Genomic DNA, 22,500 nt, shown 5'->3' with positions numbered 1-22,500 from the left:
CTTCTTACCTGGAGCACACACACACACACACACACACACACACACACACACACACACACACACACACACACACACATGGTTAAACTGAAGTGACATTGATACAGTTCAAGTATTATCAAAGCATTCTGAGGCAGCCCTGGACTTGCATCAAGGCACCCTATACAGGGTGCCACGGCACTGACTTTGAGAAGCCCTATATGGTGTCTCACCAGTGTTGTAGGGTTGGTATATCTGGTATATATACAGTATATGGTGTCTCACCAGTGTTGTAGGGTTGGTATATCTGGTATATAGACAGTATATGGTGTCTCACCAGTGTTGTAGGGTTGGTATATCTGGTATATAGACAGTATATGGTGTCTCACCAGTGTTGTAGGGTTGGTATATCTGGTATATAGACAGTATATGGTGTCTCACCAGTGTTGTAGGGTTGGTATATCTGGTATATAGACAGTATATGGTGTCTCACCAGTGTTGTAGGGTTGGTATATCTGGTATATAGACAGTATATGGTGTCTCACCAGTGTTGTAGGGTTGGTATATCTGGTATATAGACAGTATATGGTGTCTCACCAGTGTTGTAGGGTTGGTATATCTGGTATATAGACAGTATATGGTGTCTCACCAGTGTTGTAGGGTTGGTATATCTGGTATATAGACAGTATATGGTGTCTCACCAGTGTTGTAGGGTTGGTATATCTGGTATATAGACAGTATATGGTGTCTCACCAGTGTTGTAGGGATGGTATATCTGGTATATATACAGTATATGGTGTCTCACCAGTGTTGTAGGGTTGGTATATCTGGTATATAGACAGTATATGGTGTCTCACCAGTGTTGTAGGGTTGGTATATCTGGTATATATACAGTATATGGTGTCTCACCAGTGTTGTAGGGTTGGTATATCTGGTATATAGACAGTATATGGTGTCTCACCAGTGTTGTAGGGTTGGTATATCTGGTATATATATATACAGTATATGGTGTCTCACCAGTGTTGTAGGGTTGGTATATCTGGTATATATACAGTATATGGTGTCTCACCAGTGTTGTAGGGTTGGTATATCTGGTATATGAGAAGCCCTATATGGTGTCTCACCAGTGTTGTAGGGTTGGTATATCTGGTATATGAGAAGCCCTATATGGTGTCTCACCAGTGTTGTAGGGTTGGTATATCTGGTATATATTGAGAAGCCCTATATGGTGTCTCACCAGTGTTGTAGGGTTGGTATATCTGGTATGAGAAGCCCTATATGGTGTCTCACCAGTGTTGTAGGGTTGGTATATCGTATGAGAAGCCCTATATGGTGTCTCACCAGTGTTGTAGGGTTGGTATATCTGGTATATCGTATGAGAAGCCCTATATGGTGTCTCACCAGTGTTGTAGGGTTGGTATATCTGGTATATCGTATGAGAAGCCCTATATGGTGTCTCACCAGTGTTGTAGGGTTGGTATATCTGGTATATCGTATGAGAAGCCCTATATGGTGTCTCACCAGTGTTGTAGGGTTGGTATCAGGGCTCCAGCGTGCGACCTATTAGGTCGCATATGCGACTTAATTTATTAAGGGTGATACTTAAAATTTAATGAGGTCGCACAGGTGCGACTTGCTGGAAGGATGAGTGGAAAAAAAAAACATCCCGCAGTGCTTGCCCGTTCCATTGATTGAAAACATTGGACGTTCGCCTGACGCCCAGTGTTCAAAGAACGATCGTTCACGAAAACCCACAAATAAGCCCTTCAGACTTGGATGGTCAGAGCGGCGCGATTACATACAAAGTCAATTCAAAGACGAGAATTGCGCAAACGGGCGCGGCGCGACCTGCCGCGGTACAAACTGGACGAACCGAGGCGAATTTTTATATATAGGTCTGAACGCAGCTTATCCGACACAAATTAACTAATCTTTCTCAGCTGTACAATTTCACTGGAGCGCAGCGCGCATATCTAACTGCATGATGATCAGTCATGATCTACACAGACAGCCGACTCCCGACCCAAACACTGAGTGAAACTTAGTAAACGTGTTGTTTGATTAAACATGTGCCACGAAATGTGCCACGAAAAATAGCTTCCAAAGCTTGTTATGTTTGCATCGAGGAGGTATGCCTATGTGTCCATACCATAGGTCCATACATGATGATCGGCCAACAAAATACATTAATCTCCCTCCCAGTGAGTGAAGAGCACTGATGCCTGATTTATTCTTCGTGTTCCGTGCTGAAAATAGCTGATCTACAAGCTCACAACGTGTCGCGTCCGCGACGCGTTGTGAGCTTGTAGATCAGCTATTTTCAGCACGCGGAGATATGCAGGCTCTGAGAGCATTCAGAAACTTTTGCCTTCACAATAAAAGTATGCAGCTTTCACAAGTTGGCCCATAAAGACAAGGAAAAGGATTAAGAATTTGGTGGCATTTCACATTGCAAAAGATTTTTTCCAAAATGTAAAAATATTATAATAAGGAATTAATTTGGATAATGGTAATGGAGATATTGTACAAATTGTCACTTTATTAATCCAAAAGGTTTGGACTGCAACACAAAACCTTAAACTGACTTTCTGTGTGTGGAATATAAATATTGCCTTTATTGACTGAGTGACTTTGTGGTGGGTTGAAACCATCTACAGTGTTTTGAAGTATAACCAGGTAGGTTGCTGTTTTTTACACTGTGACCTTTGTAGGGGGTTTTATGATTCAAACATTTAATGGTGGAAACCACTACATAAATAAATGGCGCCCGATGTGGGGGCATGATAAGATCATGTATTAATACCACGCTATACAAAGAAAAAAATGGTGCTACCTAATTTGTGGTGGCGCTACCAAATGAAAAGGTAGGTGGCACCAGTGCTACCTGTGAAAAAGTTAGTCTGGAGCCCTGGTTGGTATATCTGGTATATCGTATGGAATTATGATTTATTTATTTCAGCTGTTTCCAAACATGACACACTTTAATTACTTCAGTCTATATTAGAAACTGAATGACCATGTCCAATGTATTTGTAATTTAGTTCATAAAGTTAACATAACTATATAACTAAAGGCATTTGAAATTAAATAAAAAAAATACTTTCCAGGATTCCAATTAAAAAATAGCCGATCTACAAGCTCAAAACGTGTCGCAGTGCGACGCGTTTTGAGCTTGTAGATCGGCTATTTTGCTACGACAGTAATATGCAACGTGGCCCTCTGGAGTGACTGTATAAATGTAGCGGCCCTCTCCATCGTCAAAGTTGCCCAGCCCTGCTATAAGGTATGTGTGTCACTGACGAAAACTATAGATGGAAACTAAATGAAAACTAAGCTATGATGACAAAACTAAGACTAAATATACTGACAATTTCGTCAACAAATAAAAACTAGACTAAAATGTTAGGAAGGGAATTAGTGGACAAGAGATCCAGTATAGGTCATTTTCCACTTGGTTTCATGCTGAAAATAGCAGATCTACAAGATCACAACACGTCGCGCTGCGACGCGTTGTGAGCTTGTAGATCGGCTATTTTCAGCAAGTATAAAATCAGCCATTACGACGGCATCAAGGCCCGCCAAAACTTTAGTCGACTAAATCAACTGTAGATTTAGTCGACTTAAATCTTATGATATTTAGTCGACACTAAAACATTCCAGCCAGGTGACTAGAATGTGACTGAAACTAAATGAAAACTATTGAAGAGACTATATATGACTAAAACTAAAATCTAAATTTACTGCCAAAAACAACACTGATATTGGGATCCACTGTTTTTTTCGTGCCGGCAATCCTCCGGTCTAGACCAGATATCACAAAGGCTGGGCCAGGCTATGGTGTGGGTGCCTCACCACTGTTGTAGGGCTGCCACAGTCTGAAGCGCGTGGCGTTGGTCTGGGCGCTGGCAGGGAGGGGCAGGTGCAGGAACAGGGTGTCCGTGGAGGTGGGGAAGTAGAACTCGTCCAGCAGTAGCCAGCTGATGCCTCCGTTCACCGAGTACTGCAGGAGGACCGAGTGGGAGCGCTCTGGAACCCCTGGAGGATAACACACAGCACACGTTAGCATGAAGCTAACATGGGGGATAACACACAGCACACGTTAGCATGAAGCTAACATGGAGGATAACACACAGCACACGTTAGCATGAAGCTAACATGGAGGATAACACATAGCACACGTTAGCATGAAGCTAACAAGGAGGATAACACACAGCACACGTTAGCATGAAGCTAACATGGATGAATGGATGAGTTAGTGAGTGAGTGAGTGAGTGAGTGAGTGGGTGGGTGGGTGGATGGATGGATGGATGGATGGATGCATGGATGGATGGATGGATGGATGGATGGATGGATGGATCAATCAATCAATCAATCATTCACATGTACCTTTAGTGATGAACTTGAAGCTGAACTGGATGTACAGAGTACTGGTGCAGTCCAGGTCCCTGGAGACCAGCATACGAAGACCGTCCTGTGCACGCACAAACACACACACACACACACACACACACACACACACACACACACACACACACACACACACACACACACACACACACACACACACCCCTTTAAAGACTTTAAAAACACAGGTGTTCGTATAGCACTCTTTTAAAGAGTGTTTAAAAACAGGTGTAGCACCCCTTTAAAGACTGTTTAAAAACAGGTGTAGCACCCCTTTAAAGACTGTTTAAAAGTGGGTGTAGTACCCCTTTAAAGACTGTTTAAAAGCGGGTTTAGCACCCCTTTAAAGACTGTTTAAAAGCGGGTGTAGCACCCCTTTAAAGACTGTTTAAAAGCGGGTGTAGTACCCCTTTAAAGACTGTTTAAAAGCGGGTGTAGTACCCCTTTAAAGACTGTTTAAAAGCAGGTGTAGTACCCCTTTAAAGATGAGGGCGGTGCCAGACTTGAGCGGCTCTCCGTTCAGCGTCCCTCGCTCGGCGCCGTGGACCTCAGGCCACGCCTCCTGCTGCAGGTTCTCGTTGAAGTCGTCCCGGAGGACGGAGGGCAGGGGGACCGACGGGACGCAGTGGGGACCCCCGAAGCCTTTATCACACCTGAGAACAATCACAGTAACAACCCATCACAACCAAGCCCCCAGTGAGGCTCTCCAGCGTTGAAGCACTCGGCCCTAGTGGTTGGAGCGTGAACTGCACGCGGACCCGTGGATTCATGAGGAGGAAACCCTGTGCAGCTGGGCTTTAACATTGAGCGTTCGGTTGCACTTCCGCATTTGCCAACCAAAATGTGGTGGTCAAACGTGGAAGTAGACGGTTCTTCCGGGTGCTTCAAAACGCCACTGAGCAACTTCCACTGAAATGAATACATGGGGGGCGGGGCTAACGCTCCGGTTCAGTCTCTATCCTTTTATTACTCTATGATTACAACTGGGAAAGCCTTTGGTGTCCTTTTAGGGGAGGGGCGGAGCCGGGAACATATAGGTTGATGAACCAATAGGGAGCAGTCGCCAGGCTTTCAGCGCTATAGTTTAAAACACAGTAGTGTGTGATGCCTCGTTGTTTTTACAATTTCCAAACCGTTTAATATCGTTGTGTGTGAGTCCAGCCTTTGTTGTGCGTGTGTGCGTGCGTGCGTGCGTGCGTGCATGTACATACACACAGTGTCCGTTGTCACACATGCCGTGTCCAGAGCACATCCAGGGACATCCAGGAGCCAGCAGGACGTTGTCCAGAGCCCAGCCCTCTGCCCCGGGGGTGAAGTGAGTCTGGATCCACCGGAACCGAGTCCTGGGGGAGCTGACGCACGCACGCACGCACGCACGCACGCACGCACGCACGCACGCACGCACGCACGCACGCACGCACGCACGCACGCAGCCACAGACACGCACACACACACACACACACACACACACACACACACACACACACACACACACACACAACACACACATAACACACACACATAACACACACACATAACATAACGATATTATTTCCACGTGGAAATGAATTGGCCGCCGACCCAACATCTGGAAATATGTTGTTCCAGGGACCCCCAGAAGCAAAGATTTGAGTTAAAAACATTTGCTCTGAAAGAATATATATTCAAAGATTTGCGCCTCATTTTCATGATTTTTTCAATAGCTAAAGGTGTTCCCGTCCGTCCAGAACGAGTTAAAAGTATATATATAATATGAATTTAAAGGCCTCTTACTTGGCTGCACTGGGCAGGTACACGGTGATCCTCCTCCAGTGCTTGTACTGGGTGGAGGTGTAGACGGAGCTCTGGGTGTAGCCGGCGCAGCCGATGGCCGGGGGGACGCACTCGGGCTGGATGAGGGCCCAGCTGCGACCGCAGTCCGTGGAGAACTCCAGGCGCACGCCGTGGGAGAAGGACGTGGACTTACTGCAGCCCATGCTGATGGAGAACTGCAGGAAGGACGAACCCGACACCTCAAAGTCCCACGTCTCGGCATAGCGCGGCTTCTCTGGAACACACAGAGAACACACACACACGCACACACACGCACACACAGCAGTGTTGATTTTGGCAGCAAATTTTTATTTTTGTATTAGTCATAGTCTCTTGAATAGTTTTCATTTAGTTTTAGTCACATTTTAGTCACCTGGAATGTGTTAGTGTTGGTTTAGTTTTAGTCGTCTAAATGTCATGAGATTTTAGTCGACTAAATCTACAGGTGATTTAGTCGACTAAAATGTATTTTGGCGGGCCTTGGCCATCGTAATGACACTTGCTGAAAATAGCGATCTACAAGCTCACAACGCATCGCAGCGCGACGCGTTGTGAGCTTGTAGATCGGTTATTTTCAGCACGCAACCAAGTGTAAATGACTAGATTTAGTTTTTGTCAGTGAAAAAAGGTAGTCGACGAACATTTTTTGTCTTAGTCGACGAAAACAACACTGACGCAAACACAGGACGCGCGTGCGTGCTGTGTGTGAGTGATGTTTTGTGCGTGTGTCTTACTGTCTATGGCCTCAGAATGGAAGGTCAGCGCAGTGTCCAGGGACAGACAGTCCACGGCCACCTCTCCTCCCTGCACGCGGTACCAGTTGCTTCTGAGAGGATGTGAACCGTCAAACTTATCGTAGAAGCCCGACCTGGAGCTGTCATTCATCCCTACGAACACCTCGTCCAACCCCCACTGAGCTGAATGTTTACCTGCACGGAGAGAGAGAGGAGAGAGAGTTAGATTAGGTACATGTAAAAGCAAAAATCATAGTTCAACTGTTAACACACCGATCGCCCTGGACGAAGTTCTTTCAATTAGTAACACCCAGCGGCCAGGACGAAGTTTTATCCAAAAGACGAAGATTATTGATATCAAAGCCGATCGCATCGCTCCACAGCCTGTTGCGCAATACTCGATGTTGCGCAACAGTGGGACGTCATCGAAAATGTTCCCCCTGTTTAGCCGACGAGACCAAAAATCTTAAAACGTTAATAACTCTTGATCTAAATCATCCCGTCCAATTCTAAGAAAAGATTGTGTGTTAGACGGCCCACCGCGGTCCCGTTGCTAGTCGCGTTAGATTTAATCATACCTCCCGTTGTTGTCGATCGGCTCTAGAGTGTTATGGCTACATTTAGCTGCTACATCCACATCCGGAATAACATCTGGTCCGTCGGTAAAAGTGCTCCGCTGCTATAAATCGCTGGGCATTATGATTTAATGGATTAAATAACCCCGGGCAATTGGAGTGTTAATAAAGCATAATAATGAGCATAAGCATAAGAATAATATGTTTGTCATGCAATTATAAACAACTTTAAGAAACTCACAAGGCATTTTGGTAAAGTTGTAAGACTTAGTTGTAAGACTTAGCATTATTGACACAATAAGGTTACGGTCTATATGTGTCTTATTAACCGTTAATTAATGGTTATTAAAAGTAAGTGCTGTGGCATGCGTGCGTGCGTGCGTGCGTGCGTGCGTGCGTGCGTGCGTGCGTGCGTGCGTGCGTGCGTGCGTGCATGCGTGCGTGCGTGCGTGCGTGCGTGTGCCCACCCTGCTGGGGCTGCCACCATCTGAACACAGTGTAGGGGGTCTTGGCGGACGGGGGCAGCTCTATGGTGACCACCTGTGGCTCCAGGAAGGAGCCGAAGTCAAGCTCCCTGAGGAAGTGCCACTGGACACCGTTGTTGTTGGAGAACTGAACAATGACACCTAGTGGCACAAGACACACATGAGTATATATATATATATTTAAATATACGTATTATGACTTTCTTTCCGCTGCATTTTAAGGACAAATATTGTACTGTTAACTCTACTAGAAAGGAGAAAACTAAAAACCATTATAGCCACTTCATGAAAATAGGCGATAATTTACAAGCTTGCTGCTTCACAATTTTAATCCAGGTCATTGCGTGCTATTCAGCCTGCAGTGTTAATAAATGGCCAAAAGGAGGCAGCAGAGATGCTTCTAACCTTCGTTGCGTGAGCGAGGCCTGGTGCAGGTGGGACCCAGACTCTTGCTGCCGATACGGATGTAGAACTGAACCAGCCTGTAGGATCACAGTATGAATATTGTCAATGTCGAATGGAAACCTTCAGTATGTCCAAAACGTGTAATTCCCCAAAGAAATTGCCTATCTGTGTAAGCTCAAAGCATGCCGTGTTGTGCTACATAACTTGTGTGCAACACTGTTGTACGATGAAGTGGGGCATTTATTTATGAAAAAAAAAACATGGAAAATGACGATACAACAGCAACATTATGCTAAATAACGCCAGTTTTCTAGGGTAAAACAGGTGGTTTCTGGGGTCAAACATAATGGGCCCTATTAAGCAAGTGGAATCTAATTACATATAATTTTACAGTTTTTAAGACGTGGGGGCGGGTGCAATGTCATATTACAATTATGGGCCAGGTAAGAAGCGCTTTCGACACCCCGTGGTGTGAGCAAAACGGCCTTGAATTAGTCATGGGAGTGTTTAAGGGAGTTTTGAGGCTTACCCAATGAACATGTCCGTACTATTCTCTTTACGACACCAGCTGATGATGCGCCCTTTTCGGCAAGTGGTATTACATTTCTGCAGACTGGCACCATAGACATGACATGACTTTGTCACATTTGGGTTAATTATTCCTATTGCACTGCATGCTGTCACCTTTATGCCTCAAAAGAACAGATCCACAAGCTGTCACAGCCATGATGTGCATAGGCCTATGTCTCTATTTTGTTAAGTAACTTGCAGTGTTCATTGGAAAGTCATTACAGCGGCGCAGCCATATGCTAAGGGAGGGAGATATACGCACATCATCACTTCATTTGTTTCTGTTCTAAGCATGAAAAACAGCTGTAAAAATCTTTATTCTAGTTCATTTGATTCATAAATGAATAACTAAGCCTTTGAAATGGCACCTACCTATACCTTTCAGATCGGAATGGAACTGCGAGTAGATACGCAGCATTGGCTGGCAAATTGGCAATCCATGCGTAATGTTCCCAGAATCGTCTAACCCCCGAACATACAAGTTCGTTTGATATTGTTTAATTCGATAAAAATAGAACCATATACCATACAGCGAATGAAAGCAAGATTCCTAAGGAATGTGGGGATTTTTACCTTTTAAAAAACGGCTGAGAAATGAGAGAACCATGAGTGTTTATAATATCAAATATTATAAGAATAATATGAAAGACAAACGGGCTGTGCCTGTGAAGAGCTCAGCTCACCATCCCGACAAGGAGGAAATATAGCCTATAGTGCATGCACGTATATGCACTGACTGTTGCACACACGCTCTTTATTTGTTTCTATTGAAAAACACCAGTAAAATAACGTTTATTTTATTTTATTTCATTCGAGTCACGACGAAGGAATGAGTTGAAATGCCATACGTGCGCCATGCGTATTGCTGCGGCCCCAATGTTATGGTCTTCGCTCGTAGCATTTTATTGAAGAAGAATTGAGTCGGGTGTGATACAGCGTATGAAAGCAAACTTCCCAGTGATTATAGAGATGTTTTAATTTAAAAAAAAGGTTTAGAAATGAGCGATATATGACCCTTTATAATCTCAACGAGAAAGACAGACAGCTCGCTGTTGCCATGTCTCATAGAAACAAGTAAATAGGTCTATAAACATACTCCCAAAAGAATCGCATATAACAGGGGTCTACAACCTATTTTAAATGAAGTGCCATGTTTTTATTTTCTAGATAGTGAGTCTGCCATATCAAGATTCCTTTTCATGACACCACATTCAAATTTCCAGCATATTTTGATTGTCCACAAATATAAAGTTCTTCCTTCTTTTTACATATTTTCTTGCACATTGTTATAATGATCATTATAAATATATATCCCCCTGCAGTCAGAGTTCATTGTTTTAATGAATGAATGTGATGCATTGTGAGCTGGTAGATCTGCTATTTTCAAAAGTGACAATAAGAATATTTTTGAAAAATGTTATTGAAACATTTAAAAACACAAATCTGTCATGGGGGTCACTGGCTTAGTTGGGCAAATGCATTCATCTGGGGGTCCTTGACATGGGAATGTCGCTGTGTGAGGATCACTGGTTTAAACAACATTAGGAGAAAAGCCCAAATAAGCACTTTAGAAACAAGAAAAGCAACCACAACTACCAATATTTACAAGCAACTTTGCAGAAAAAGAAGCCGCTTATAATAAACAGCAACATGGCAACACTCCAGCAGCACTCCAGAGCCGCTCAAGTGTCAAATCAAACAGTGCTTTTTGCTTTTAAGACGTGGTCAGACCCAGGCGGAATCGGTATGCGCTGAGTGTTTTTAGGTCAAGGGGCTTAGTAGCAACTAGCGCAAAGCGAAAATAATTTACATATGGACACTCCCCCAATGCTAAATTATGCAGGAACGTGGTATTCCATATGAGTGAGCGCTCACCACGGCTTCCATAATAGGAAAAGGCGCAGAGCGAGGGCGAAATCTGTATTACCGCATGGGTTTTTCGTCTTGCTTAATAGGGCTCAATGTGTTCTAGGGTAAAACAGGTGGTTTCTGGTAAAACATATGTTTTCTAGGGTGAAACAGGTGGTTTCTGGGGTCAAACATAATGTTTTCTAGGGTAAAACAGGTGGTTTCTGGGGTCAAACATAATGTTTTCTAGGGTAAAACAGGTGGTTTCTGGTAAAACATATGTTTTCTAGGGTGAAACAGGTGGTTTCTGGGGTCAAACATAATGTTTTCTAGGGTAAAACAGTTGGTTTCTGGGGTCAAACATAATATTTTCTATAGGTAAAACAGGTGGTTTCTGGGGTCAAACATAATGTTTTATATGGTAAAACAGGTGGTTTCTGGGGTCAAACATAATGTTTTATATGGTAAAACAGGTGGTTTCTGGGGTCAAACATAATGTTTTCTATAGGTAAAACAGGTGGTTTCTGGGGTCAAACATAATGTTTTCTATAGGTAAAACAGGTGGTTTCTGGGGTCAAACATAATGTTTTAGGTAAAACACATGCCTGCTGCGGTAAAACAGAGGTATAGCGGTCCAAATGTTTATAAAAAAAACTATCAAACATCATCAGGGACTCTCAACCGAGGCCAATGAGGTGACTGTATACGACAACAGGTGTCAGAAGTGGGATCGTTACCGCGTGTTAGTGGTGTCCAGGGGTACCGTGGTGGCTTGTCTTCGTCCAGGGCTGTTGAAGTAGAGAGCTTTGCCCTCGCTGATGGTGCCACACCCCCCGCCGACCTGCCCACCGCTCAGAGCCTGCCACAGGGGGCTCAGCTTCCCCTCAAAGTCCTCCATCAGCTCCGTGGGCGTGGCTACCGAGGGGACACAGCTGTCCTGCTCCACTGGAACACACACACGCTCACGCATTACGCACGCATGCACGCACACACACGCACGCACGCATGCACACATACGACAATCCTGTGCTCTTCCATCATGAGAGTAGCCTGCTAAATACTTTGAAGCAAGGGTGTACGTTTCATTCCTGTCGAATACCAACATCACCTACACCAACAACACCTATATTTTGCAACTCAAACACTCAACCAGGGCTAAAATTATTTTAGAACCAAATAATTGACCCTTATGGTTTCTGTAACTTATACCCACAAAGTCTGTCTGTCTACGTGTGTGCGTGTGTGCGTGCGTGCGTGCGTGCGTGCGTGCGTGCGTGCGTGCGTGCGTGCGTGCGTGCGTGCGCGTGCGTGTGCGTGCGTGCGTGCGTGTACCTGTGTATCCCATGTCACAGAAGCAGACTCCGCTGATGCACTCTCCATGTCCTCCACAGTGGTTGGGACACGGCTCAGAGATATAAACGCCGTCCAGAGCGAACGGAGGAGCGTCTCTGTGGACACTGCTCTCCTGGAACCACCGGAACCGGGTCTTACTGAGGGGACGAAACAAACAGAGGCGGGTTTTACTGCAGAGCAACAGTGTTGTTTTTGGCAGCAAATTTCTATTTTAGTTTTAGTCATATATAGTCTCTTCAATAGTTTTCATTTAGTTTTATTCACATTTTAGTCACCTGGAATGAAATGATTTTAGTCGACTAAATCTACAGTTGATTTAGTCGACTAAAATGTATTTTGGCGGGCCTTGATGCCGTCGTAATGACTGATCTTACACAAATAGCCGATCTACAAGCTCACGTTGTGAGCTTGTATGCAACCAAGTGTAAAATGACTTATACTGGATCTCTCACTAGTCACTTCCTAACATTTTAGTCTAGTTTTTTATCTGTTGATGAATTGTCAATACATTTAATCTTAGTTTTCGTCATCATAGCTTAGTTTTCATTTAGTTTCCATTTACTATTCGTCAGTGAAAAAAGGTAGTCAATGAGCATTTTTCGTCTTAGTTCTAGTCGACAAAAACAACACCACTGAGCAACACGCAAACAAGTATCGCGTTTTACGGAACCCAAACTACACAATAACACAAACGATACATATAGGCCTGTATACCTGGCAGCAACGTTGCGCGGCACCACCACGGTGACTCGGGTCCACTGTTCGTAGTCTCCTGTGTTGTAGACGGTGGGCTCCCGCAGCTCGCGGCCACTGCCCTGGCAGCCCCCCGCCGCCCCGGGAGATCCTGGGTAACAGCCCTCCTTCACCAGAGACCACGTCCGACCGGCGTCGTGAGAGTACTGGAGCAAGACCGGAGCCGAAGAGCTGAACTCTGACTCACAGCCGATGTTCAACTGAACGGGGGGGAGGGAGAGAGCGAGAGAGAGAGAGAGAGAGAGAGAGAGAGAGAGAGAGAGAGAGAGAGAGTAGTAGTGGGGCCTAAAGTGACATATAAAACCAAAGCCATCGTCCCAACGGGGGAAGAATATGTCATGCCTCTGCCCTGTACACGCATGATGGCTTTAAACAGGCACAGAACTGTGTGTGTGCGTGTACGTGTGTGCGTGCGTGTGTGCACCTTAAACTGCAGTGTGTATCCGGGTCGCAGGGCCAGGTCTCGGGTGACGGCCACCCTGTCTCCGTCAGAGCGTCCGAACACCATGGCGGAGGGCGTGGGAGCGCAGAAGGTGATGTTGGTGTCGCCCAGGCCCTCGTTGCCCAGCATCAGCCACACACTCATCTGGTTGAGAGGATAGTCGAACGCTGGCTTCTCATAGAAGTTCTGAAGGAGAGAGAGAGAGAGAGAGAGAGAGAGAGAGAGAGAGAGAGAGAGAGAGAGAGAGAAAAAAAATTTGTCGACTAAAATGTATTTTGGCGGGCCTTCATGCCGTCGTAATTACTGATTTTACACTTGCTGAAAATAGCCGATCTACATTAGGATCGGCTATTTTCCGCATGCAACCAAGTGTAAAATGACTTACTGTACAGTCCCTTCCCAACATTTTAGTCTAGTCTTTGGGCTAAATTGGGGTTAGGGGTCAAATGTCAGAGGTTACCTGGGGTAAGGTGGGGTTAGGGGTCAAATGTCAGAGGTTACCTGGGGTAAGGTGGGGTTAGGGTCAAATGTCAGAGGTTACCTGGGGTAAGGTGGGGTTAGGGGTCAAATGTCAGAGGTTACCTGGGGTAAGGTGGGGTTAGGGGTCAAATGTCAGAGGTTACCTGGGGTAAGGTGGGGCTAGGGGTCAAATATCAGAGGTTACCTGGGGTAAGGTGGGGTTAGGGGTCAAATGTCAGAGGTTACCTGGGGTAAGGTGGGGTTAGGGGTCAAATGTCAGAGGTTACCTGGGGTAAGGTGGGGTTGGCCATGGGGATGATGTGTTTCTCTCTCTCTGACAGGATGATGACATCATCGATGGCCCATTGGTCGTATCCGTCTCCAGAGTGCAGCGGCTGCCACCAGCGGAACCGAGTCGACGGAGTCTTGGACGCCAACGGAAGCTCGTAGTGGACAAACCTGACCAGAAAGAAGCACGGTTAGGTTAGTAGTGGACAAACCTCAGCAGAAAGAAGCACGGTTAGGTTAGTAGTCTTTGACCTGAGCAGAAATAAGCACGGTTAGGTTAGTAGCCTCTTGATGGCAACGTAGAAGGGCATTAAACAAAAAGTTGACTAGTCGACTTCATTAACACATTTGATGCTAAGGACAGGCATACTCGTCCAATGAATTAAATGTGTGTGCTCTAGACGAGTATACTCGTCCTAAGGCATTTAATATCGATATAAGAATGCCTCACTATTTTCCATTAAGTTGCTCAAAAGCGCATGAGGTGATTTCACTCCTCCTTCTGGGTAGGAACAGAGTGCATTCTGGGATGGATTGGTTCACGTATGAAACATAGCGTTCACGCGCCATCGCCCCAATAACATGAACGTGCGCAATGATAGTCAACGGACCAGCGCTGGCTCGGGCTGCAATACCAAATCCGGCCACTATGTCCATGACGTCTCTATTATATTTATACTATAAGATTAGTGACTCCCTTCTACCTCACTTTTACAAGTGGATTGATTGATTGATTGATTGATTGATTGATTGATTGATTGATTGATTGATTGATTGATTGATTGATTGATTGATTGATTGATTGATTGATCGACTCCCTACTGCCTCATGCAGTCTTATAATATAAGTACAGTTAGAAAGTAAAAGGTGTTTCTTTCTGACCGTGGCTTGGTGAAGTCAGTGAAGTACATCTCGGCGATCAGACTCCAGGTGATTCCTCCATCGTTAGAGTATTGTAACAACACGCCTTCCTCCCGGCTGTCCGCCGCGTTACACTCCGCCCAGTCTCCGCCCACACGCAGGTAGAACTGCACAAACTCCGCCCACTCTGTGTCCAGGTCCCAAGTCATCAGCTGCCTCAGACCAGCCTGAAGAACGCACGCACGCACGCACGCACCCACGCACGCACGCACGCACGCACGCACGCACGCACGCACGCACGCACGCACGCACGCACGCACGCACGCACGCACGCACGCACGCACGCACGCACACACACACAAAAAGTACAGTGTATCATGCATTTTAGTGCTTTTGATGACACCTGGTGGTAGCTCTGTGTCATTACAGTGTTTGTCTATTTTGGAACACACATAAGTTGTCAGAAACAATGTGTTACCCTTGTGTGCAGAGCCGGATCTTCCGTTGGGCCGTTTTTCTGTTTTAGTCATCTTTTGAATGATGAAAATGAAGTATTGCAATCCAATTCAAGTGAGATTCATGTTTAGATGTTGTATATTTAGTATCATGGTTAAAACATTGAGAGCTTCTGCTCTGCTGTCTGCACTGCAGACAGTGCAGACAGTGCATGCCTGCTGTGTTGTGGCGTAGCTGTGGAAAGCCCTAAAGCGTGCCATGCACAGCGCTGTCCGTCCGTCCGTCCGTCCGTCCGTCCGTCCGTCCGTCCGTCCGTCCGTCCGTCCGTCCGTCCGTCCGCCTGCCTGCCTCTCTCTTTTTGGGGGGGCTGGGTACCCCAAAATGAAAACAAAATACCCCCCCAAAAAAAATCAGTGGCGCGGCTTTTCCGCACGGCCGAATTGCGGGCCGCACGGCCCAAGGGGGGCCCTGACTTTTGGTCTAGCCCAAGGGCCCTAGGGAGGGTTAATCCGACCCTGCTTGTGTGTGTGGAGTTTGTATAGTGCAAATATGCTGTACCAGTAAGATTATATGAAAAATAACTTTTGTTGCATTGAAAAGGTTACACAGTATGAGATTAATGGGTGTTGATGTTGATGTTTATTTACCTTGCAGAAGTATTTTTGTATCAAGTTATTTGTATCATTGCTGTTGAGTGGAAACCTTGTAGTAGGCCATTAATGTCCAAAACCATTCCTTTACACTCTTGTGTGATAAACTAGGGCATTCATTTACCACAAAGTTGAAATCTGGAAATATGAGGTTTCTTCCCGACAGCAACACTAATGATTTTTCTTTCTTTTTTTCTTTTACCTTGCTGAAGTAAAGTGAGGACCCGGATGAGACCACCCCACAGCCCAGGTCAGGGGTCACCACCTCTCCACCAATCACCTCCTGCCAGGTGGCCAACAGTGCATCCTGGGACTCGAAGTCCGACAACACGCTGGAGGAGAGGGAATGGGAGGGCTGGCAGTCTGCGCCCGAGAAACCTTCATCACACCTGATTGGATGAGAGACAAAGCTTCATCACACCTGATTGGATGAGAGACAAAGCTTCATCACACCTGATTGGATGAGAGACAAAGCTTCGTCACACCTGATTGGATGAGAGACAAAGCTTCATCACACCTGATTGGATGAGAGGCAAAGCTTCATCACACCTGATTGGACAAGCCATTTGGCTGCTGTGTTAAGTCGTCAGGATGGGTGGGGTGGCGTTCATTTTGAGAGCATGTTTTTTTTTTTATGATCATTCAATTTATATTCACATGTATTCACTCTTCTGTCAGGGCTAGATCAGAACCTGACCTTGTTTTGTAATAACTTTGACTTGTCGTTTTCTTGAAATGGATCAGGGTCAGAAGTTTTACTTTTGAATGAATTATTGAATGAATTGGGTGAATCATTTCAATAAAATGATTCACCCATTACATTCAAGCCCCACATTCCTTGTAAAGGGGAGTTCCATGTAAACCCTGCACCATTTTCCACTTAATGGTTAGATTTACATTATATTTACACAGTTTGTCTATACAAGTATAGGACCCCAACAACCCAAAACTACCAAATATGTCAAAATCAGCCCAGCCCAGCACAGCTATAGCATAAAAATAGACAACACTAAAATGGTGAATCAATCCAATATTCCCTTCACGTGTGTGTGTGTGTGTGTGTGTGTGTGTGTGTGTGTGTGTGTGTGTGTGTGTGTGTGTGTGTGTGTGTACGTGCACGGGTGTGGGCGTGAACTGACTGACCTGCAGTGTCCGTGGTCACACCAGCCGTGTCCGTGACACATGTGGGGACACTGCTGTCCGATGTAGATGTCATCTAGAGCCCACTCGTCCTGTTCACCATAGTAGTTCTGAATCCACCGGAACCGAGTGGCACTGGACCTAGACACGCACGCACGCACGCACGCACGCACGCACGCACGCACGCACGCACGCACGCACGCACGCACACACACACACAAAAACAAGATTTAATCATGTGTCGTATGTCAGGTTAGTGACAGTGATCAATAGGACCAATAGCATGTGAGTCATTTCAACTACAGGTTTTATTTTGATTCCACAAATGTGGATTTACAGCGAGAGAGCAACGTGTGTGTGTGTGTGTGTGTGTGTGTGTGTGTGTGTGTGTGTGTGTGTGTGTGTGTGTGTGTGTGTGTGTCCGTGCGTGCGTGCGTGCGTGCGTGCGTGCGTGCGTGCGTGCGTGCGTGCGTGGCTGTGTGTGGGTGTGTGTAGGCGTGCATGTGTGTATTTGAGTACATGTTGCTGCATGTATAGTGAAGATTAATGTTCATAGATGTGTCTATGATGGGTGTGAGGGGGGGGGGGGGGGGTGGTTGTGACCCTATGGCCCCCATCAACCCCCCCCCCCCCCCATCCCCTCCTCATCATCACAGGGACTGCTTATACTGCCGTGACCCCGTGACCTCCACGTGCCACAGAATGGCATTAGAACACAGTTATTTAGGAGACTACTGAAGGGGGAGGAGAGGTCAGTCATAGTGACCTCACTGAGACCTGCCTATAATATGTCTGCCTCTTCAGACTCAGCCTCACCCCCTAGCATTCAACTGTCCTCGTATCCAGACTCAGCCTCACCCCCTAGCATTCAACTGTCCTCGTATCCAGACTCAGCCTCACCCCCTAGCATTCAACTGTCCTCGTATCCAGACTCAGCCTCACCCCCTAGCATTCAACTGTCCTCGTATCCAGACTCAGCCTCACCCCCTAGCATTCAACTGTCCTCGTATCCAGACTCAGCCTCACCCCCTAGCATTCAACTGTCCTCGTATCCAGACTCAGCCTCACCCCCTAGCATTCAACTGTCCTCGTATCCAGACTCAGCCTCACCCCCTAGCATTCAACTGTCCTCGTATCCAGACTCAGCCTCACCCCCTAGCATTCAACTGTCCTCGTATCCAGGGGCTGTTTTACGGGATTTCTATTAGGGCCACTTTGACAAAGAGCTTAGCTTAGGAGCCCTGCAGGTGCATGCAGTGTACTGTATGCCCCTGCTTGTATCACATCTTGTACAATCATAATCATAACATGGTCTTATATGAGGTAGGGGCACCAGCTGGGTGTGTATCATACAGTGTTGATTTCGTCAAAAATGTCCGTCGACTACCTTTTTTCACTGACAAAAAACACATAAAAACTAAATAAGTACAGGCCTACTGTCGATTTTGTCAACAAATAAAAACGAAACTAAAATGTTAGGAAGGGACTAGTGGACAAGAGATCCAGTATAAGTCATTTTACACTTGGTTGCATGCTGAAAATAGCCGATCTACAAGCCGATACACAAAGCAAGTGTAAAATCAGCCATTGCCATTGCAACAAGGCCCGCCAAAATACATTTTAGTCGACTAAATCAACTGTAGATTTAGTTGACTAAAATCTCATGATATTTAGTCGACTAAAATTAGACTAACACTAAAACATTCCAGGTGACTAAAATGTGACTATTCAAGAGACTAATGACTCAAACTAAAATATATATTGAAATTTGTATTTCCTTTAGAGGATAGCCCCTTGAGATGTATCATCTCGTTTTAGAGGGGGTCCTCAGGTCAAAATCAAAATGTGCTGTCAAAAACAACACTGACATCATACCAGGTCTTATGAGGTAAGGGCAGGGTGATCCGTCTCCAGTCCTTGAACTCAGACGGGTGATAGACGCTCGGCGCCGTGAACTCCGGACAGCTGGGCATTCCTGGAAGACACGCCTACACACACAGGAAATGACCTCATCAACATAACACATGCAGCACAAAAGACAAGCCCCCATAAGGGAGGCTCTCCAATAATGTCGAAGCACTCGGCCCTACTGGTTAGAGCGTGAACTGCAGGCGGACCCGTGGATTGCAACTTCCTCATTTGCCAAGTAAAATGTGGTGGTCAAATGCGGAAGTATAGAGGGTTCTTCCGGGTGCTTCAAAACGCCACTGAGCAACTTCTATTGAAATCAATAGCGGGGTCTATCGCTCTATCCATGTATAACTCTATGAACAAAGATGGCATCCTTGCAAACAATACAGTTAATGACATCATCACAGGCAGCTGATGAGAATCATTACGTTGTATGTCAGTTTGTTAGTTAAGGGTTTGTTCTCACATAGCCAGACAACTATTCTCTGAATGCTAGTATAGAGTCAGGAACTACACCTCCCAATCTCTGAATGCTATAGTATAGAGTCTGGAACTACACCTCCCAATCTCTGAATGCTATAGTATAGAGTCTGGAACTACACCTCCCAATCTCTGAATGCTATAGTATAGAGTCTGGAACTACACCTCCCAATCTCTGAATGCTAGTATAGAGTCTGGAACTACACCTCCCAATCTCTGAATGCTAGTATAGAGTCTGGAACTACACCTCCCAATCTCTGAATGCTAGTATAGAGTCTGGAACTACACCTCCCAAAATCAGAGTAATCTGTTTGTCATTTCCGTTCACAAAAATATATTTTAAAATATCTTTAGGGCTTATTTTTTTTATTTTCATTTCTGCTAAGTAGCAAGCTATATATTCGTAGATGATTTCTAATTATATTAGGATACATTTGCGCGACTGTAAAGACAAAAACGGAAGAGGGGAGGGAGTCTCCACTTCCGCTATATATTTTACTTGTGATAGAGCTGCCGTTGCTCCAGACTGTATGACGGAAGCTTTTGGAAATTGCGAGAGGCAACCGTCTGGCAACGCGAGACTAGTTTAGGGTGGAATTCAGACAGTATGTGGAGCTGTTTTTTCCGCATGCTCCATCATGCAGATCTAAAAGCTCACAATCAATCCATCATGGATGCAACACGTTGTAAGCGTGTAGATGGGGCTATAAATGTGTCTTTGGGTTTGATCTTTGGTCTGAATAAAAGATGCATGGTCCATTTGGCTTTGAAGTCATTTTTGATGGACGTGTTTTTAACTGTATGTAAGTACATAATATACATAATGTTATGACATTACAACTAGTACATTTATACATCATTACAACGACTGATGCAACACTGTAGCAACACACAGACAGACAGACAGAGACAGACAGACAGACAGGCAGGCAGGCAGGCAGGCAGGCAGGCAGGCAGGCAGGCAGGCAGGCAGGCAGGCAGGCATAATGATATCTGTTTCTTCCAGCACGGAACCCATTCAATTCCAAAAGGGCCGGGAATAAATAACTCTCTGCAAATATTTAACGGTGAATATTTTAACGGCTCATGCATCATTAACGAGCCAATTGTGATGAGAGGAAATGTGCATTGAATCACAGAGACTGTGTTTAATGTTTGGGACGATTAAAGGTAATGGAGATAATTCCTCACGTATGAAACAAAGTATTCATATTTAAAAGGCCCTCATTATTTACACACTATTACCGCGGCTGTAATAGTCAAATCAATATTCATGAGCATGAATAGATAATGTGTTTCCTTGTTCTGAGCGCTGCAGGGTGACTTCTACAAGTTCTCTTCACGTAAAAAAAAAACTAAACCATGAAGCTCTGTTCTTCTAAAAGAAATGGCTGACCGTAAACCATTTCAACCATTATCTGATTGGCCGGAGTCCCCCAGCACTCTGTACTAGGGTCTGTTCTGTTTGCTGTTATTGTGGGGGAAAGCGTTTGATCGACAAGCTCACAACGCGTTGCAGAACTAACAGAACAGTTAACGTGGAGTGGCAGCGGTGGCAGCGGTGGCAGCGGTGGCAGCGGTGGCCGAACGGATAGCGGCGCGGTCTTGATACCGGAAGGTTCCTAGTTCGAATCAGCCATCCGACACGTTAAAATTACCACCGCTGAAGTGCCCTTGAACAAGGCATTGAACCACTACGATGAAATGTGTTCTATGAGCAGGGCCTGGCTGGAAACAAGTTCTTGAGCTTAGCCCAGATACCCTGGGTAAATATAGATTTCATTTCATTTCATTTCATTTCATTTCATTTCATTTCATTATCACAATTCTAGTGGGCCACTTCTTTCAATTATGCATTTTATGTATTGTTGAATGACAATAAAGCTGTCTGTCTGTCTGTCTGTCTGTCTGTCTGTCTGTCTGTCTGTCTGTCTGTCTTGACTCAAGGACAGAACATTTCCCCACCAGACCCATTAAATGAATGACCATTTGGGGATATCAAAAGCAGAGGCGTTTACACGTCACGCCACGTCACACACGTGACCTCACCTCTTTGACCAGGTGCCAGGTGAGGCCGTGATTGGTGGAGAACTCCAGGCGGACTTGCGTGTCGATGTGGGGGGAGGGGTCCCGGCCGCAGCCCATGACCAATGAGAACTGAAGACTGTACGAGGCGCCGATCTGCATGGACTGAGTCTCTACGTAGCGGATACTGGAGCCTGGACTGGGCTCGCCGGAGAAACTGGAACACACAATGTACAAATACATTTTAATATATATGTGGGCTATACCAAAAACATCCCCATCTACCAAAACAAACAGTGTTGGAGTTTGGAAGCGCTCGTTGGAAATCACTCAACCGTCCTGCGTAGTGCGTACCACCTGTTTCTAAATGTCACATAATGCGGGAGACAGTTATAGTGTTATTGAAAACAAGCACTTCCAAACTGACACTTAGAAAAATAATGCAGGGAGGGCATTTCTTGACAGAAAGTAGCTCATAACGTTTCTATGGTGGATTTTCATGAAACAAAAACTTTGCAGATAGATAGAGGATAATTCAAGCTTTTCGTTCAGCTGCAATGTTGGTGAGTTTGACATTGTTTAATGCAATCAGACAGGACTTTTCTGTTTGGATGAATGGGCTGTCGAGTCCAGAAAGTAGTTTTTTGCCACTCAGTGGGCGTTCCCGCATAACTTCCAGGTACGATGATGTCACGCGCATACCCTCTATAGTTTTAGGGTTACATATTGTACCTTAGGGTCCAGTCGTGCTGGCAGTAGGTATATAGTTCATATTGTACCTTAGGGTCCAGTCGTGCTGGCAGTAGGTAGTTCATATTGTACCTTAGGGTCCAGTCGTGCTGGCAGTAGGTAGTTCATATTGTACCTGAGGGT

At 45.4% G+C, this 22,500-nt stretch overlaps 2 protein-coding genes across 2 annotated transcripts in view; both read right to left on the bottom strand.

Moving 5' to 3' along the window:
- The window catches only part of LOC306923424 (tripartite motif-containing protein 14), a 493,176-nt gene that overhangs the window by 275,482 nt on the left and 195,194 nt on the right, over nucleotides 1-22,500 (bottom strand). The window lies entirely within an intron of this gene.
- reln (reelin) overlaps nucleotides 1-22,500 on the bottom strand; it is a gene marked incomplete at its 5' end in the record, with an annotated part of 168,034 nt that overhangs the window by 33,369 nt on the left and 112,165 nt on the right. The window contains 19 exons of the mRNA XM_079501359.1: nucleotides 1-8; nucleotides 3,829-4,011; nucleotides 4,363-4,447; nucleotides 4,856-5,033; nucleotides 5,592-5,732; nucleotides 6,154-6,427; nucleotides 6,927-7,121; nucleotides 7,969-8,127; nucleotides 8,392-8,468; nucleotides 11,547-11,754; nucleotides 12,142-12,299; nucleotides 12,877-13,115; nucleotides 13,340-13,543; nucleotides 14,104-14,275; nucleotides 14,987-15,192; nucleotides 16,274-16,460; nucleotides 17,215-17,352; nucleotides 19,087-19,199; nucleotides 21,652-21,844. The exon at nucleotides 1-8 is cut by the window's left edge and continues 161 nt beyond it. Of these exons, the coding sequence (XP_079357485.1) occupies nucleotides 1-8; nucleotides 3,829-4,011; nucleotides 4,363-4,447; nucleotides 4,856-5,033; nucleotides 5,592-5,732; nucleotides 6,154-6,427; nucleotides 6,927-7,121; nucleotides 7,969-8,127; nucleotides 8,392-8,468; nucleotides 11,547-11,754; nucleotides 12,142-12,299; nucleotides 12,877-13,115; nucleotides 13,340-13,543; nucleotides 14,104-14,275; nucleotides 14,987-15,192; nucleotides 16,274-16,460; nucleotides 17,215-17,352; nucleotides 19,087-19,199; nucleotides 21,652-21,844 (3,118 nt within the window). The remainder of the gene's footprint in view (nucleotides 9-3,828; nucleotides 4,012-4,362; nucleotides 4,448-4,855; nucleotides 5,034-5,591; nucleotides 5,733-6,153; nucleotides 6,428-6,926; nucleotides 7,122-7,968; nucleotides 8,128-8,391; nucleotides 8,469-11,546; nucleotides 11,755-12,141; nucleotides 12,300-12,876; nucleotides 13,116-13,339; nucleotides 13,544-14,103; nucleotides 14,276-14,986; nucleotides 15,193-16,273; nucleotides 16,461-17,214; nucleotides 17,353-19,086; nucleotides 19,200-21,651; nucleotides 21,845-22,500) is intronic.

The sequence above is a fragment of the Electrona antarctica genome, assembly GCF_951216825.1.
Source record: "Electrona antarctica genome assembly, chromosome: 5".
Classification (NCBI taxonomy): Eukaryota; Metazoa; Chordata; class Actinopteri; order Myctophiformes; family Myctophidae; genus Electrona; species Electrona antarctica.
This window is presented reverse-complemented; position numbering and strand designations above follow the sequence as displayed.